The following is an 18,271-nucleotide window of genomic DNA, read 5'->3' as shown; positions in this document are numbered from 1 at the left end:
GTGTGCCCTTAATAGAGCCTGTGTATCTTCCTAATCATTCTACCTATTTTATTTTACTTTTTTTTAATATTTCTGTCTCTTACATTATACATAAGCAACCCAGGACAGGTAATATTTCATGTTTTGGTTTTGGTACCCAAACCAGCAAATGATATATACCAGAAAATAGACATTTGTTGAATGGTACATGTTTTCTACATCAGTCTTGACAGAAGTCAAGTTAATTGAACTTAAATCAAATCCAATAAAGGTTGATGCAAATGTGCTCCAGGGCTACTTCCTGCATTCTAGTTTGGAAAAAAAGTACAAAGCCTAGAGAATCTAGGACAGTAAATCCCAAACATTAGAATGGCTGTTTTCTAAAGTGCAAACTCCTGTGCACTCTCCAGAAATTTAATAGGGTGAGGCCTTGGAAACTATAATTTTTCAAAGCCCCAAGGTGTTTCTGATACACATGTAGTGAGTTTTGTGACCCAATGTTTATTTGTAACTTCGTGTCCACAGAATATAAGATCTTTAAAGAGCCTCTATGGTATATGAATCTAATTTCTCATTTTATAGACATGGAAACTTAGGCTCAGAGAAGTGAAACACCTTGTTCAAAATCATACTAGTAACCCTGGATGGCTGATCCTAGATTGGAACCCAGGTAGTCTTGTGTGTAAATGGAGAGAAATTGCAATGGGAGAACTCAGTGGGGAACCTACCTTTCTGGTGCTCATAACAACTGGACCCAAAGTCAATAACTTTAACTGCAATTTGGCCCTTTTGGTATAGCACTATATTTTCCTAGCACAAAGAGAAAAAAGACAGGTCAAGTTTATAAAAATTAATGCTGTCCAAGGTGCTCCACTTACTTAAATGCTCACCCCTACAGGGCCTAGTTCAAATCTGACCACCTTTGAACTCCTCCTCTGGCATCTTCTCCACATTCCATTGTACTCTCCTGCTCTTATTTCCCATTGACTTGTAGTCTACATCTTCTTTGGATTCATTATTCACTGTTTTGCATGTACCTTTCCCCATATTGATTATGTAACTCCTGAAGATGGTGGGTTTATTAATATCTTCTACCACACCCAGTTCTGTGCCTTACTTGCCTTACAAATGTCACTGAATTGGTTTAATGCCCCTGTAGACCTACCATTATGATAATAAAGAACATAAACAAACAAACAAACAAACAAACAAACAAATAAATAAGTAAATAAATAAATAAGTTAGATTGAGGTTTGTGTGTGTCTCACACTGACTTTGGGGAACCCATAAAATGACAAGGTTGAGCTTCTGGGCTCTCCTTTCAGCACTGGCTGAGGTTGGAAGATTAAAGTCCTACTTTGTGCCTCAAGGATCTCACTGTCAGATGAATGGATCATGTGATTGCTTGCTGAGTACATAACATGGCACATACGAAGCCTCTGGTGCCAAAACTAAAAATCCAAATTTACTCCACAGTATCTTTTCTAAAGAATGTTTGTGTTAATGCAAGGAGGATAATTAGCAGAAATCTCAAAAGAATTTCTAGTGTGTCTCTAGCCCAATGGAAAAAAGACCCCTTCACTAGATGGGGCTGGCCCTTTGTTATGATAAAAGCCCAAAGTTTGCTGTGTGGAAGGCTTAGTCATCAGCCTATGGCACTGTGGAGAGGTGGTAGGTCCTTTAAGAGCTGGAACTAGTTGGAGGAAGTTAGGTCACTGAGGTTGTGCTTTGAAGGGGATATTGGGGCAGGGACCCTGTCTCTCTCTTTGGTTCCTAGATGCATGAGGTAACAGCTTTGCTCTGCCATGAACTCCTAATGTCATGTTCTGCCTCATCACATGGTTGAAGCCATTCAACCATGGAGTGAAACCTCTGAAACTGTGATCCAAAACAAACCTTTCCTCTTTGTAAGTAGTTTATCTCAGGTATTTTGTCACAGGGACCAAAAGCTGACTACCATACCCTCTCATCTCCCACCTTTTTGGTAGAAAGAAGTCCAGGGAAGGGACAAATGCAATGAGCTATCATAGCTCATCCATACTAACCATGAAGTTCATAAGAATAATTCCCTGATTCTTTAATAAATACTCACAAAATACCCTGCTGGTTGTGTGCATGTTTTCCAAAGGGATGCACATATTTGGTCTACTTGATCTACTTGTCAAGGAAATCTGTTACTTGATATTTTAGCCATTAAGTGTCTTACAGATTTCCTTGGTGAAAGTCACTTCCCTAAGCCCAAGAACCATGGGCATTGTGAATCTTTGGAATTGCAAAGCTAAAGGTTAGGAATTTAGAAATGGAGAACAAAGCAATGTCCTTCCATATCTTTACAATATTAAGTTACAAAAATATCCTCAATTTTATTTATGAGTTACAGTTTAAAAAAATTAAATCATGTTTGGGGGTGCAGAGAAGGGAGTAAGGAACTTAAGGGATATTTTTGGAACGAGTGTTCCTCACATTTTGTCCTTAGCTACCTCTACAGTATTACTTCTTTACATTTGCAATCATTTGGCTCATTTAACAAGCATTTATTTGTTGCCTTCCATTACTCTTACAGGCACCATGTTAGGTCCTGGGGACATAATAGTCTGACCTTGGGAGAGCTTGCAGTCCAGTGGGAGACACAGAATGAACTAAGAATACAATACTAGCATGACAAGTAAGAAGGGCACAGCCACTGAAGGAGAGGAAGTGGTCTGAGGTGTGCCATACCTGAGGAGCAACTCAGAGTACAGTGGATCTAGTAAGGACTTAGCAGAGTAGTAGAATGATCCATCTACGTGAATGGCACAAGCCTCTGCAGAACAGATAAGGGAAAACTCTAGAATCCAGCAAGAATTCTTAAGAACTATAAGTGACTAATGATTGAAAGGGCAAAAGTGGGTAAACCCAGACCCCCAAAACTACTTGTAAAACATCTTGATGCTCAAGACAGCCACCACCCACCCCTATCACTTCTGTGGGAAACCCCTCTGGTTCTTAGCTGCCTCAAGTACACTACATCTCTCTTAGTCCTTCCAATATGTGTGCCTTAGGCTTCACTGCATCTCACTTAGCCTATAAGCAGGGACTTTAGGGCTGCCACTCTGGAAGCCCTGGCCATGCTGGCTGCCCTAACTGCCACTAAAGAGAACCTGCTCTCCTGGCAGGACAGAGGTTATACTCACAGGCTTGAGATCACAGTGGATGATTTTCTCTACGTAAAGCATTTGCAAGCACTTCAAGACAGAGAGGGTGAAGCGCCGAACTACTGATAGACTGAAACCTTGAAAGCTATTACTCTTCATCAACTCGTACAAGTTGATTCTGGGAAAAACAGAAAAAGTGATGAGTATAAAAAGTATCCAAGTTTGAACCTATAAACAATCCTGTGTTATCTGGATTCCCTTCTAGAAACAAGTAAATCTCAAATCAGTAGGCAAGGTTTTTCTTTCTGATAAACTGAGCCTTCTCAGTGACTCAGGGTAGACCCAGATTGGCACTCAACCATGCTGGATTCTCCAATGTACCCTGATTTCTTACATGACAAAACCACTTAAGTACTTTATTTACATGTGTGGGTTCAGAGATTGGATCAAATTTCTATAATAGTCATAGTTCTCAGGCCCTTGGAAGGGCCCCCGAAAGCCCACCAGTCACTCAACCAAGTCATTCCTACCCTGACCTAACAAGATTATCTAAATATTGTAGGTAAAGGAGAAAGGGAGTGTGCTGACGAGAGAGCTAAGGTAAATGAGGGACTCCTACTCTATTAAAGACAAGTGTGGCTGTTTGGTCCCATCTAACTGTGGCTTTGCTATAATGAAGGCTGGCTCTTGCCAGATAATCCTCAGTTCTCTAGAGAGGCAGAATCCTGAAATGTTATATAAAAGCATATTCAATTATATGAAATCTGCTAACTTACAAGTCTTGGAAACTAATGCCAAGCATTTTAAAAAGAAAAACTTGTTTGTAAATTGCCAGTTTGTGATCTCTGTGCAAACTGTGAGACAAAGATAGGAAGGAAAGAGAAGGACCTAGAAATGACTCTGCAGGCTCTTCCTGATCTTCCATTTCTAAGATTTTCTAGCCTTTGTGGTATTTAGAAAGCCATATTTTTTGTACCAGGAATTGAACCCAGGAACACTTAACCACTGAGCCACATCCCCAACACTTTTTATATTTTATTTAGAGATAGGGTCTCAATAAGTTGCTTAGGGCCTTGCTAATGGCTGAGGCTGGCTTTGAACTTGCAACCCTCCTTTCTCAGTCTCTTGAGCTGCTGGGATTACAGGTGTGCACCATTGTGCCTGGCAAGCCATTCATTCTTGAAAGGTACAACAGAGATAAATGCCATCCTTAATGGGCTTAGGATTCTCCTTCTACACACTGGCCTCTCTTGACCTCACAGAGCCCTTTTAAAGTACAATGATGTCCTAACTGGGCATTGTGATTAATGGGCAAGAAAGGCAGCCTGGACTGTCTGTTTTGCTCCACAGAAGACGATCCACTGTTGCATATGGTAGGATAGAACACATTTTGTAATTATCAGAGATGGTGAGGGGAGTGCCCATGCTCCCTCTCAAATATAGTCTGTTCCTAGAACCTCACCATCAATGATGGTGTCGTGGGAGCACCAAGTACTAACTCGGGGAATCCAGAAACATATGTCTTCTAAGGGTTCACCCTGATTTTTCTCCTTTGCTAAATGTCTTCTGGGCTTGTTTAAATTGCATCATATTGACTTCTCAGAGAGAAGAATAATCAAATTAGCATGCCTTTTCCCATTTAGAATGCTTTTTCAGTTCCAATATTTACCCAAATGATTTCAATCTATTTAAATCAAGACTCTGCTCTCTTACCCAAAATATCTGCCCTTCTCCTTCTTTACTCAGAATTAAAGTCCTTTTCCCACTCAGATCATCCAGCTCCCTGTTCTTTTAGGTTTCAGCCTCTATACTGTAGAGATGGGAAGCCAGTGTGTGGGGAACATGATAGCAAAGAAAGTCCTTTTAAACATGTTTTAATTTAGCTCTTGAGGGCAGAGGCCTTGTTTTGGATTTTCCACCTACTCAGTACTTAGTCCTCAGCACCAGGGAGGCACAACATGAGTATGCTGGCAGATAACAGGTTTGCTGAGGAATGGGGTGAGATCTCAGTTTTGGGTCTCATTCTCCTCACTCCTGGACCTTCTAGATAACTGTGTGACTGCTATGTCTACACTAGTCACTAGATATTCACGCCCAGAAAAATCTAGTTTTATGACTTCAAAGTTTTTCTTCAAGTTCCCTTAAGTAACTTTTCAAAAGAAAATGAATCAAAAAGACTGACCCCAAAAGTTCAAAGGTGATGCAGAGGTGATTCCGGAAGTAGAAAAAGTCCTTCATGTGTACCACATTGTACTTGTTGTCTTTATCCTTCCTTCTGAGGGCTTCCAGGATCCTCAGCTCCACCAGGGCCTGGTGGTGAAATCTGAGGTGATTGGGGAGTGGCAGGGAGGGTGAGGAATGAGGACAGAAAACACAGGTATCATGTCATAGTGCAGCAGTTGGCCCATTTTCTCAGACCCTACCACAACCCCAACAGAAATGTCTAACACCGCAGGAAGCACTAATAACTCCACACTCTTACTTCCGCTTTGCCCCTTCATGGACTCAGACATGAAGAGAGAGAAATAGGAAAGGGAGAATAAAGAGAAATATAAGAGGAAGAGGCAGAGGCAGAAAGGTTTGGAGTCCTGAAGCAGCTAGAAGCCAGGCAATCCATCTTCTATGGCCTATGTCATCCATGGAGCCACACCTCTTTTTGTTCCTGATGATTTTCAGGGCCACCAACTCATTGTTTTTGTGATCCAAGCACTTGGCCACCTGTCCAAAGGACCCTTTTCCAATCATCTCCAGAACCTCGTAGCGGTAGGCAATGTGGTCATGCAGGACCTGCAGAAGCCGGGCCAGAGGTGAGGAAAAGAGCCAGACCCTAGGGCCCTTGGATCCCCATCCCTAGATCATGGGCCACTCCTTGGAGGGGAGTGGTTCTGAACTCCCACCCTTCTCTCTGTTACTGTAGTGGTTAGGTGATCTCCTGGATCCAAGACCACCCATGTGGTGCCAGGGGCAGTTAGTTCCACAGGCTCCATCCATGTCAAGCAGTGAAAAGAACATTAGTTAGTCTTTGGAAATGTTGGTTGCTACTCCCAACCCTTTGGTTTCCTGCATGTCTTTCTTAGGACCTAAAAAGTAAGGGGGCTTGGCAAAACTGAAAGTCCTTTCTATTTCGGACATTTCATGATTCTTCAAGTTCAACATCAGCTCCCTTTTGGGGGAGTTCTATCTCTGACCCTTGATGTGCCTCTATCAATCAGAGAAGGCTTTATGCCTGTTCTGTTACTTCCTGACCAGATTTGTTCCTCTCTTAGACTTACTCATATTTAGTCCCCTTCTGAAGTTAATACAGCCTTTCTTGGTGAGAGTAATATTTTCTAAGAGCCAGAATCACCCATGACTATCCTTGTGCAAGAAACCAGGTGTTTAGTTAAAACCACAGGAAATTTTCCATTAAAGACTTGAGCTAGGTGGCTTCAAATAAGTCACTTATGTACTCTGAGCTACAGTGACCTCATCTGTGAAGATGAAGATGAGAATCTGGATAAGATGATTTCTAAGGTCATCAGGCTCTTGATCTCAGCTTTCTACAATTACACATGAATTTGAAAGAGGTGAGGGATAAGCGTGTACAAGTTTTCAGGTTGGTTTGTGGCTGTGTGTTTGAGGATAAAGGATTATTCACAAAGAAGAATCAACACCATAAATTTGAGCATGTAAAACTTTTTACTGATACATCAGAGAGGGTTAGTCTAGACTAAAGATCTTTCATGAAAATGGGACAGAATCTGCACAAATTTGGCATATATTTTTCAAGCATTTACATTTATCTTCTTCATCAGTTTGGTTGCCTCATTGGCTTACATGTCAACTTGGACTTTGGTTGTGCTTACTTGACTCATGATAGTTCCCTTTGTATTTTCAGAGTCTAATAGATGCCAAGCTTATGACAGGTGCTCAGTAAATAATTTTACAAGTAACATTTGTTGTGAGAATGTGGTTTTCATTTGTTTAGGAATTATATATTTGTGTATTGCTGGAATAAAATAGGAATAAAAATTGGAGCTTACAGAGAATGCACATTATCCCTCTCTCCCCATGAAAATCATACTTCTCTAAGATTTGAGACTGAAGAACTGAGTTCCAGTGAATTCCCATAAAGGTAGTACTGACACCCTAGGTAATTTCTTAGAGACTCTAGACTCAGGTAGGGCAAAGCAAAGGAAGGAGCAAGGAGTGAGAGGTTGTGGACATGTGGTTGAATGTGGAGAAAATGTTTATATTGAAGATTCTTAACCAAGGACCCATTAATGCCCCCCAAAGCATTGCACATGCACAGCTTAATGTTTCTGGGATGAGGATACTCAAAAGGATCCTTGACCCAAAATTGTTAAAAACCAGGGTTCTAGATGAAGAGTGAGTGATAAAATCACATCCTTGCTTCTTAAAAGTGTTACCTAAGGACCTGTGGTATAGGCTTCACCAAGATGCTTTTCAGAAATATAAAATCTCAGGTCCCACCCGAGACCGCTAAACACAAATCGGCACTTGAACAGGAACCCAAAGTGATTTGTGTGCATAGTCAAACTTGAGAAACATGATGTTAAGAAAATTTATCTCTTCTATGAATCCCTCAAAGATTCATATCCTAAAACCAAGTTGTGATGAAATTTCCAGAAGTAGGAAAGTGTAGACAGCTCACAGCCTGGTAGACTAAGTGTCACTCATGCAGGCATCCTCAGAAGAGGGGGTCACTGTCCAGATTTCATCCTCAGGCTAGAAAGAGGCATTACCCTGGGATCCCCAGAGGTACAGTCAGAAAAGGAGGAGTCTTCGCAATCAATTTTTGAAAAACGGAATGAAGTAAAGCACTGTGCATGAGGGACACTACAGTGACAAAACTATTCTTATCTGTGGAGGGAATGACATCTGCTATAAAACACAAAAGGAGCCATGAATGGGCTTGTGTGGAGGAGACAAAAAGGGAGACTGAGGGGCAAGTGCATCTTACTCCAGTCTGATCTTTTCCAAGGGGTCCAGGACGGTGCAAGAGAATAGCCTGTGAGAGTTCACTCAGGATGAACCTGAGTTATCCCAAATACCCTCGAAGAAAATCACCATTCTGTTAGCAGATTTTGAATACTAAATTTCATGTTTAAACAAGGTGTTTATTTGGTTTAGCACCTATTAGCATCTGTTGGAATGTCTAGTTCCTGTCATCTCAACACAAAACATTATAAAATATCCCCTTTTGCTTTCCTTTCCATACTCTCTATTGCACCCAAGCCACCTGAGGTCACCATGACCTCCTCCCTCATCACCTTCAGATAGGAGCCATGTTCATCATCAAAACTTGTCTTGCTGAATTTCTCTGGAGCCACATTGAGTTTCTCAGCATCAAGCCCCAGGAACCATAGCTCTGTGTAGCCCAGGATTTCATTTTGCTCATAAGGAGACAGCTTACTCTTAAAATTCTTTAGGGCTTCTATGTGAAAAAACAGGATGATTATTAGTTAAGTTGAGGCAACAAGGGTATTTACCAAAAGTGCAGATGATGTGATGTCTTTTCTAGTTCAGAGCCTTTTCCTCAAATAAGTGGTTTCTTAAAGATCATGCATGGAGAATATTCCCACGAGGAAATATAACAAGGATAAATGCCAAGGTTTTGGAACTATTTCAAAAAAATTTAATATGACAACACAAACATAAGGGAAAAGAGCATTTAGTGCCCCAAGAGCTATGGGTTGCTGCAAAATAGGAATTATTATTATTATCATTATTATTATAAATATTTAAAATAATAAGTCCAGAAGTAAAGCCCATAACAACAATAGTGTACCATTAAGGTGATATTTGTCCAAGTTCATGTGGAATCAGGTCAGACAAATAGTTTATTTTGAGAAGGTTTGAAAACTACAAGTTTTCTGGACCAGGCAGGTGACATAAAAGCAACTTTAAAAGTCCAGTGGTATAGTCCAAGGAGAAGGATAGCTGGGTCAAACTAACAGTGGTTCTAGTCCCAGATTTCCAAGGAATCTCCATACTGCTTTCTAAATTGGCTGTACCAATTTGCAGTCCTGCCAGCAATGTATGAGTGTACCTTTTTTTTAAAAAAAACTGCATACTATAGGAACACAGCAACATCAATGTTTATAGCAGCACAATTCACAATAGTTAAACTGTGGAGTCAACCTAGATGCTCTTCAGTGGATGAATGGATAAAAAAAAATGTGGCATATATACACAATGGAATTTTACTCAGCATTAAAAGAGAATAAAATCATGGCATTTGTAAGTAAATGGATGGCGCTGGAGAAGATAATGCTAAATGAAGTTGGCCAATCCCCAAAAAACAAATGCTGAATGTTTTCTCTGATATAAGGAGGCTGACTCATAGTCGGGTAAGGAGGGGGAGCATGGGAGGATTAGATGAATTCTAGATAGGGGAGAGGGGTGGGAGGGAAAGGGAGAGGGCAGGGGATTAGCAAGGTGGTGGAACATGATGGATATCATTATCCAAAGTACATGTATGAAGACTCAAATTGGGTGTTAAAATAATTTATATATAAACAGATATAAAAAATTGTGGTATATAAGAATTGTAATGCAAAAAAGTACATGTATAAAAGAATGAATTGACATGAACATACTCTATATACAAAGATATGAAACATTGTGCTCTATATGTAATGCATTTCTCTATCGTGTATTTAAAAAAAATAAAATCAAAAAACTAAAAAAAAAAAGAAAAAAGAAAAAAGTGTTGTGGTTACTCCCACTCCGGCCTGCAGGGGAGCCAGCTAATACCTCAAACCACAGAGGGAATGCTTGTTAGTGCCTCTCTAAGCTACATGAGACAGATCACATGAGCATTTGTGTTAGGGCAAGGGGGACGAGGTAGGGAGTGAGATTCACGCTTGAATAAAATGAAGAATACTCAGAGACAGGAAGCCAGGACCAGGGAGGCACCATGTTATTTGACAAACTGCTGAAAAGTTGAACTGTGAGGAGAAAGAAAGAAAAAAAGACATAGAGCACAAGACCACTGTCTTCATATACCCGAAGAGCAGTCATGTCAAAGCTAAATAAGGTATGTTCCTTGCCCAAAGGACAGAATCAGGACCCAAGATAGAAAGAGGCAGATACCATCTCTGTAAAGGCAGAATGAACTCAGAACTGAAATCATCTCCTGACAGGAGGGTCACTCCTGAGATCATTTAAGAAGGACAACAATTTCAACTTCAGCACTGTGGCAGAAGAGCTGTGAGCAGTGGACAGTGTTGGCATATGTAAGTGCTAAGTAGACTTTGGTTCTCTACCTTTGAATCCTAAGAGGTCATGAAATCTCTGAACCTCGTGAGGAGTGTAGCTAGCTCCTGCCAGAACACTGTGTGTGATCTTTCAGACCTCACGATAGACAATTACCCGGCTTAATCTGGAAGGCTCCACAGGGGCGGCTGTCTTCCCACACCAGACTTGGTCCATAGCCCGAGCTTGTAGTCTCTGACCAGAGCTGCAGCTGAGGATCAAATTCTCCTGGGAGGCACCTGACTCTCTAAGGCATATGAGCCTGTCTAACCCAGAAGCCCCCACTCAGAGCCCTCTATTGGAGACCCAGCTGAGGCCTGCCTCAAGCACCTCTGCCAAGACCCCCTTGTCAAGAGAAAGGCAGAACTTTCAGGACACTTTACTTTCAGTATTCTGGACTTGTCCACTCCTAGCTCCTCCCTACTCACTTTCCTCTGTTCCTAAGTCCATAAAATGACAGAAGTCTTTTGTTGGGGCTCCCCAGGCAGTGAGACAGTGCCCTCTGTCTGCACTAATGCATCTGACGCTTACCTGGAATAGTTCCAAGGTAGGTAATAGAACAGTGTGATGCTGGTACTTCCTCTTACCCAGCCTCTTGTTTATACTGTTTCAGTAAGAGGGTAAAGGCTTAAATTCTTTCATTTTGATTTGTAGCCTTAGTTGACTACTCCAACATATGGCAGCTAAGCCCTCTCCAGGTCAGCTCAGCTCTTAATAGTGACCCCCCCAACCACCACCTATGCTGCTACTGCCCACCCCACCAGTGTCATACCTGCTGCCGTCAGAGGCACCTTGTGCTTCTTTGGTGGTTTCTCTTCTACCTTGTGTTCATGAGTCTTCATGCTAGGTTGGAAAGGTGCTTCTAAAGCCTTGTACTCAGAGGCCAGCTTACGACTGTGCGTTTGAATTTCCTGTCCAAGGAAAGAAATTGGTAATAAAGAACTACTTCAACTTCTTCTGGGGGATGTAAACTATTTGTATGCCCCCAAACACTTACATCCAGACAGGATTTGTCCTACCTTCCCAGGGAGAAAACAGTAGTTAAGAGACAGTAGGTTTTCTCCACCTTTCTCCCAAAGGAAGTATCTAATTCTCATCTCATGCCCCAGGAGACATGCACATTAGAGCATACAGTTGACAACCCCAGGGGTGTGTCACTGTAGAAAGAGATGAGAACAGTTTTTATCATTGCTCTTGAGGAGGCCAGTTCCTAACTAGATAAAGTAACTTGCTTAAGGACATGTAAATTTGAATTTATATAACACCTCTTACGACTTTCCTACATAGTATCTTATTGGGTCCTTGTACAAAAATGGTAGATGACATGAAAGGAAAACAAGATTTTGTTTTCTTCTATCATTTATACACCATAACTTCATTTTTCCTTACCTCAATGAATCACCCCTGACGACTCCATAAAGGCCCACTTTGTAGGTAAGAGAAAGTAAAAGGCATATTTACCCAAGTTCATATTCAGTATAAAGAGTGAGAAAAGGACTTGAACCCAACTCTTTAGCTGCTACTCCTTTCCCCCACCTTCCTGGACTTTTCTAGATGCGGTTCTGAACTGAAGCTAGGTCTTTCACCTGTCTGCTCAGGAGCATGTCCACTGCCCTGTACTCACCCGGGACAGCACACCTGGCTTCAGCAGAATTTTGTTGCTGATGTGTGGGAGGTTGATCACATTCTTCTTCTCCTTGGTATCCATAAAAGGGAGTGAAGTAATGTTGGTGTTTGTACCCTATAGAAGGAGAAATTGGATAAAGTATAGAAACCTCAGATAAGAAAATTATCCAGAGGTCATTTCTTCTAGACTCCTCCCCACAACAAGGATGAGCCTAAACCCAGATTCTTGGAGGGAAAAAAAAAGAAGATTCCAGGGAGCAGAGTAATCTAGCAGACAGGATCCGAGGTTGATTCTCCCATTCCACCACTCTCTAGCTGTAGACACTGAATGGGTCACATTGATTCTTTCTCTCAGCCTTAATTATTTCATCACTCTCAAAAATGGGATCTACCTCATAGCTTTTGTGAAACTATGTAGAGTATTCCATAAGTGATAGCCATTATTATTCTCATTCCAATATTTTACCTTCCAAACATGGGGAAGGCCTTTCTGCTATACAATGCAAATCTTTCTTGATGCAACAAAAACTCCCATTTCCTCTACCGCTACTTTATAGACTTGACCTTCTCACTTGGATCACTGCCCTCCTACATTGATTGATTAACTGATTGGGAAAGAGATAATCTAACTATCAACAAATAGCCATGTTTAAAACTGTGTGGAGAGAAGCATGGTCTTATGGATAGAGGGCTCTCATTGTTATGCTGAGTTGGCCAAAAGTGCCTGTAAAAAGCTATTTCTTCCATCCACTGCCCTCGTCCTTTCCTAAAGTCACTAACCAAGGACTTCCTACCTTATGCAAAAGTCGGGTCATTTTGAGGTTCTTGATCTTGGAGGGTGGCTTCTGGACTTGAGCCAAAGGCTTATTTTCAACCTGAGTCAAGTAGAAGAAAAGTGTAGTAAGGCTTGACAGGGCTTCATCCCAAGCCACCTGGACCTTTATTTCATTTCCTTACAATAAGCAAGATATACTTGAAGCCAGCTTTCCTGATCCCAAGCTAGGAAGAGTTCAAAGAGGCGCAAAGAAGTACTCAATGCATGAAATGAATTACTACCCACAAATAATCTTTCCAGAAGTGCTAATGATGGATCCACTTGTCTTATGATTTTTACACCTTAAAAAATCAATATATGCTTTCTTCCAACACAGTCTTAACCAGCATCCTGGTAGATGCTAAGGAATAGAAGTGGAGCTAATGTTATCTTGCTCTTTAGGAAAGAAAATGCTTTTAGTCTTGCCCAGAACTCAAAATGCCCAAAGATGCCTTAGTGGAACCTGCCAGGATACAGGTGCCCAGCCGGAACACCAGTGCTCTCATCAGAAAGGCTTCACATCTAGAAAGGGGTGGAGAGGAAAAGACCACAATCTTAGAACAATTTTTTTTACAAGGTAGTAAGCACACCACAGGGGTAGGTGACATAATTCTGTGCAGGATGCAAATAGACCATCACCTAATGGCTATGCATTTATTTTGCTATCCATTTGAAAAACTATAAGAAGCACTTTAAGCATGTGATTTTGCAGTTGTTATTACTTAGGATGAAATCAAAATTTAAGTAAAAAAATAAAAGGGAGCATGAGATATGGCAAAAAATTATGAAGGCAGCACTGAAATAAGTAAAGTTTAGCAAACAGCCTTCAGCTTGAAAACAAATTCTGTTCTTTGAAACAAAACTTAGAATTCTCTTTCTTCCAGACTTTCCCTAGAGACCTGAAGGAAGCACATCTAAAGCTGAGATACAGGGGGCCATACCCTTTTACATTTGGCAACTGAGGTACAACACATTTATTGTCCTTTAGCACAGCTGAGTCCTCCACAGAGCGGTACTGATGGGGGCATTTAGAATATTCCGTCTTGACCTCCTGGAATATGAAGGTAATCTGAGGGAGAGAAGAGTTCACAGAGCACGGGCCATGGTCTCAGACCACATTGGTTAATTTGCTAATGTGCACTACATGCAGATGTGGTTATCTATGAATAGACTGTGATGATATCTGAGGAAATATTGCAATTGTGAATCCAACTTCTCATTAAATAGGTTTATGAATATTAAAACTCAGAGGTATCAGCAGTAACAACAAGCTGGCATTGAGGATGCAATGAAGAGACCAACAGATGAATGGAAAGTACATCAACAAAATACAGCCCAGCCCAGACTAAATATCAGACAAAGGACATCAGTGAGTGTCAAGTGTCGATAAAAAAAAAAAAAAAAAGGAAGATACCACCATAAATGCAATGAGCCCAGGAGGAGGGGAAAGGGGCTTCTGGAATGCATGGGGTTTGGTTTGGACTGAGAGGAAGGGAAGACAACATGCTCATTAGGTGAAGCAACAGTATCCAGGCATGCTCCAGGGTCTCCACTGCTCAGAAAGGATAAGCTGGAGCACAGGGTTGGCTGTGGGTTGCAGAAGCATTGAAAGCTAGGCTAAGAAACTTGGTCTTATCCTATGGGCAAATATGAACCACTGAAGGCTTGTACGGTATGTGCAAAGCAAAGCCGTCCTTCAGAAAGATTCCTTCAGCAGCTGTGTGGCATGACAATACTCAAGGGCATGAACTTGGAAGTCACACTCTTTCATTTTGAATCCAGTTCCACAGCTCATTAATTATTTGAATTTGGGCGAGTCATTAACTTCTATTACTGGAGGATATTATCATTAACAAGCTCATAAGGTTGTTGTGAGGAAGAATGACTTAATGTGTGCACAACACTTTCAACTAGTGCCTCGAATGTGTTAAGAGTGATAGAGTTCAATTTTCCTCATTTGCAAAATGCCGAAAGTGATCTGTGCTCATTTCCCATGAAATATATGGAGGTTGAACAAGATGGCTAAAGGAGCTATGATGCTTAACTTGACAAAAGAATAAAACAAAAGAGAAATTCTCATAGATTAACATTATGGTAACTGTCATATACATATATTGGAAATGGACAATTAAGAAGTAGACAGCAGCTGGGCACGGTGGCAAATGCCTGTAATCTCAGGCTGAGGCAAGAGAATCTCGAGTTTAAAGCCAGCCTCAGCAATATCAAGGCACCAAGCAACTCAGTGAGACTCTGTCTCTAAATAAAATATAAAACAGAGCTGGGGATGTGGCTCAGTGGCTGAGGGCCCCTGAGTTCAATCCCTGGTGCGCATCCCCACAAAAAGTCAAAGGCAGATGGTAGAAACCAGGTTTCTCTTTGTTGGAATGGAAATTTATGGATCAGAAAAGTCTAATCAATATTACCATCATGTTATAATGGACCATAATTGGAGATGTAGCTCATGTTTAAGTTAATATAGATACAGATGGCTACATGTAGAAATATTTATGTATATGTGTGCATGTGTGTGCACAAGTCCAGGTGGCTTGGGATAAAGCCCTGTCAAGAAAAGTTTAAGAAAATGTCAGAGCCAAGAGGAGACGAAAGAGACATGTCAACTAAATGTAATACGGGATCCTGGAACAGACAAAGGACATTGGTAAAAATTAAGGAAACCTGCATGAAATATAGAGTTTGGCTAATGATAACATATCAATATTGGTTCATTATTTATAACAAATGCACTATGAGATATAGATAATAAAGGAAACTGGGTACATGGTGGGGAGTAGTGTGTGGAAACTTTTGTATCTCTCTCTCTCTTTTTTTTTTGGTAAGTCTAAGACTATTCTAAAAATTAGTCTTTTATTAAAACAAAACTCCTATAGGAAGGGCAATGTCAGAAGGGCTGCCACTTATGATATAGTACAAATTCCTTCTACGTGGTTCAAAGGACAGAATCAGGTCAAAGTGTGGGAATTACAGGGAAGTAAATGGAAATGTATGGATCAGAAAAGTCAAATCAATACTACCATCATGTTATAATGAACTATAATTGGAGAAATGTCTGGTTCAATAAAATGAAGAATTTTATAAAATTTAGAGTTGCACATAAAAGGTAGGAGTCTCTCTGAAGCATTGACTTTCCCATCAGGTGGAATCCACCTGAAGATCATCTGTGCAAAATGTGCATGGAATGGGAGGCTGGGCAAGATGTAATCTACAAAGTCCTATCAGTTTGTAAGATTTATTCAAGTGACTTCCGGACGTGTGTCTTAAGAGCTCTCTTCGGTTTGGATTTTCAGTGTCCTCCAAAGGCCCATGTGTTGAAGGTTTAGTCTCTAGCCTAAGGCATCCTGGGAGATGGAACCTTTCAGAACCTGGCCTCCTTCTGTTTCTCTCTTTAATGTTCCTTCCAGCTGCCATGAGACGAGAAGCTTTGTTCTAACACATGCTCCCCACTATGATGTTCTGCCTTGCCACAGGCCCAAAGCAAGAGGGACAAGCTACCATGGGCTGAAATCCTCTAAAATTCTGAGGCCAAAATCAATCTTTTCCTCCTTATATGATTATCTCAGGTGTTTTGTCATAATAACAGAAAGCTTGCCAACACAAACTTTATCTTTCCTCTCGTAGAACCGAAACTGCAATCTATTGAACAGAGCTGTGCTTCCCAACCTTTGTCACATCATGACACATACAGAAAATAATTTAATACTTGTACAGCAACGAGGGTCAAGACAGGAGGCAATTCACAGCCAGGGGTTCCAGCTGCCCCAGGTCTAACCAAGCCACCCCCAGGATGGGTGGCTTCTACATCTCTGCACCCCATCTCCCATACTCAGATAACAATATGTTGTTGTGCAAGATTATGAGCTTGGTGACTCTGTTTCCTGCAGTTTCTCCAAGAGACACACAGTGTCCCATCACAACACTACATTCTACCATGGCAGGAGGAAGAGGGTGTGATCTCCCATATTCATAGCAAAATGCCACCTTTCTTTCAGACAGTGAATTTTGGTGTCATTGTCCTTTGGTCCTGCACTGATTTCTAAGTCAATGCAACAGGAGTCTCTTTAATAGTCTCTGTATCTACATTTGAACTCTCCTGTGTAAAAAAGACTTTATTCACAGGGGCACATGGCAAAGTTGGGGCTTCCAATGCAGCCCATGAACTGTGGCTGGATTCTGGGAAATAAGAAAGGGCACTAGGGAGCTAATAGAGCCCTTTCCACTTCTGTGTGTGCATTGCTGTTCTTAGAAGTTTCCAAAACAGCCAGAAGTCAACTATAAAGCTCCTTGATTTCCCAAACCTTTTATATAAATATGCACTGCTTTTATAATTTAAAAATCCTATTATTTAAAAACAAAAGGGCCAAATATGGTGGCACAGGACTCTGGAGGCTGAGGCAGGAGGATCCCAAGTTCGAGGCCAACCCCAGCAATACAGCAAGACCGTGTTTCAAAATAAAAGATAAAAAAAAAAAATGACTGGGTCATGTGGCTCAGTGATAAAACTCCTCTGAGTTCAATCCCCAGTACCGAAAAATAAAAATAAAAACAAACAACAGGTAATCATCAAAGGTTCAAATCAATGATGGGGCAGGAGGTACTCAGGGCAACTGAGAGCCTAGATAGAGTGGATTAGATTATAGAAGAGGACAGAGAGGACCTGGGCTGGGAGAACCTGGGAGGATAGAACAGGAGATGCTGGCTGGGGTTGTTAAGATTCTCCCCACTAGAGGCCCTCATTTAAATTTGAGGGCTCCTCTGTTGTCTCTATCTGTGCTTCCCATAGCCAGGTCATGGACCCACAGGGACTGGACACCACACAAAAATGCAAGTAAGGGGCTGATCCGAGCCTAGAGTTTCTTGTCCTGACCCAGGGCCCCTCCTCGCCTCTCTCCTGTCTGTTTTCTGAGCTAGCTGGCTAGTTCTCACTAGGCCAGGCACTTAGGTTCTCACACTTATTTTGTTTTCTCAGACAAAACCTTAAACCGTGGCAGGTGGCAGATTCTATCTGCTGCTTTATAAAAGCCAGCTCACCTTTCTCAAATAGAAGCTGCGTTCAATTTAAAAGCTAATTAAGAGAAAGGTGGGAAATTGAAACCAGCTCCCCCACCCCCACCCCTCACCTGTCATTTATGTAAAATAGCTGCAAAGTTGCCAAACTGATCTAGTTACCAGCTCCTGTGATCAAGAATCCTTCTTCCTACCTCAAGGATTTTTCCAGCAAACACCTCCCTTCTATCTCTCTGAGCCAGAAGGATGCATGGAATCGCAGGGTTAGGATGGACCTTGGGGATGCATTCATTCTCAACATACTCACTGAGCTTGCCCATGTGCCAGTCAGTCACTAGGTTAAGCACAGAAATTACAAGGACCTGACCCAATAGTGGTGGAGACCAGAGGCTCCCCAAGTGAGTTCTATGCAGCCAGATTTGGGAAGCACATTCTA

The 18,271-nt window shown here is 41.4% G+C and overlaps 1 protein-coding gene across 1 annotated transcript in view; it reads right to left on the bottom strand.

The window, feature by feature from the left end:
• Dyrk4 (dual specificity tyrosine phosphorylation regulated kinase 4) overlaps positions 1 to 18,271 on the bottom strand; it is a 51,662-nt gene that overhangs the window by 11,606 nt on the left and 21,785 nt on the right. Inside the window, exons 4-11 of the mRNA XM_076855287.1 lie at positions 12,794 to 12,874; positions 11,998 to 12,114; positions 11,146 to 11,284; positions 8,387 to 8,550; positions 5,764 to 5,900; positions 5,296 to 5,436; positions 3,153 to 3,291; positions 708 to 789 (exon numbers count right to left, since the gene is read on the bottom strand). Coding sequence (XP_076711402.1) covers positions 708 to 789; positions 3,153 to 3,291; positions 5,296 to 5,436; positions 5,764 to 5,900; positions 8,387 to 8,550; positions 11,146 to 11,284; positions 11,998 to 12,114; positions 12,794 to 12,874 — 1,000 coding nt within the window. The remainder of the gene's footprint in view (positions 1 to 707; positions 790 to 3,152; positions 3,292 to 5,295; positions 5,437 to 5,763; positions 5,901 to 8,386; positions 8,551 to 11,145; positions 11,285 to 11,997; positions 12,115 to 12,793; positions 12,875 to 18,271) is intronic.

This window comes from Callospermophilus lateralis, chromosome 4, assembly GCF_048772815.1.
Source record: "Callospermophilus lateralis isolate mCalLat2 chromosome 4, mCalLat2.hap1, whole genome shotgun sequence".
Lineage (NCBI taxonomy): Eukaryota > Metazoa > Chordata > Mammalia > Rodentia > Sciuridae > Callospermophilus > Callospermophilus lateralis.
This window is presented reverse-complemented; position numbering and strand designations above follow the sequence as displayed.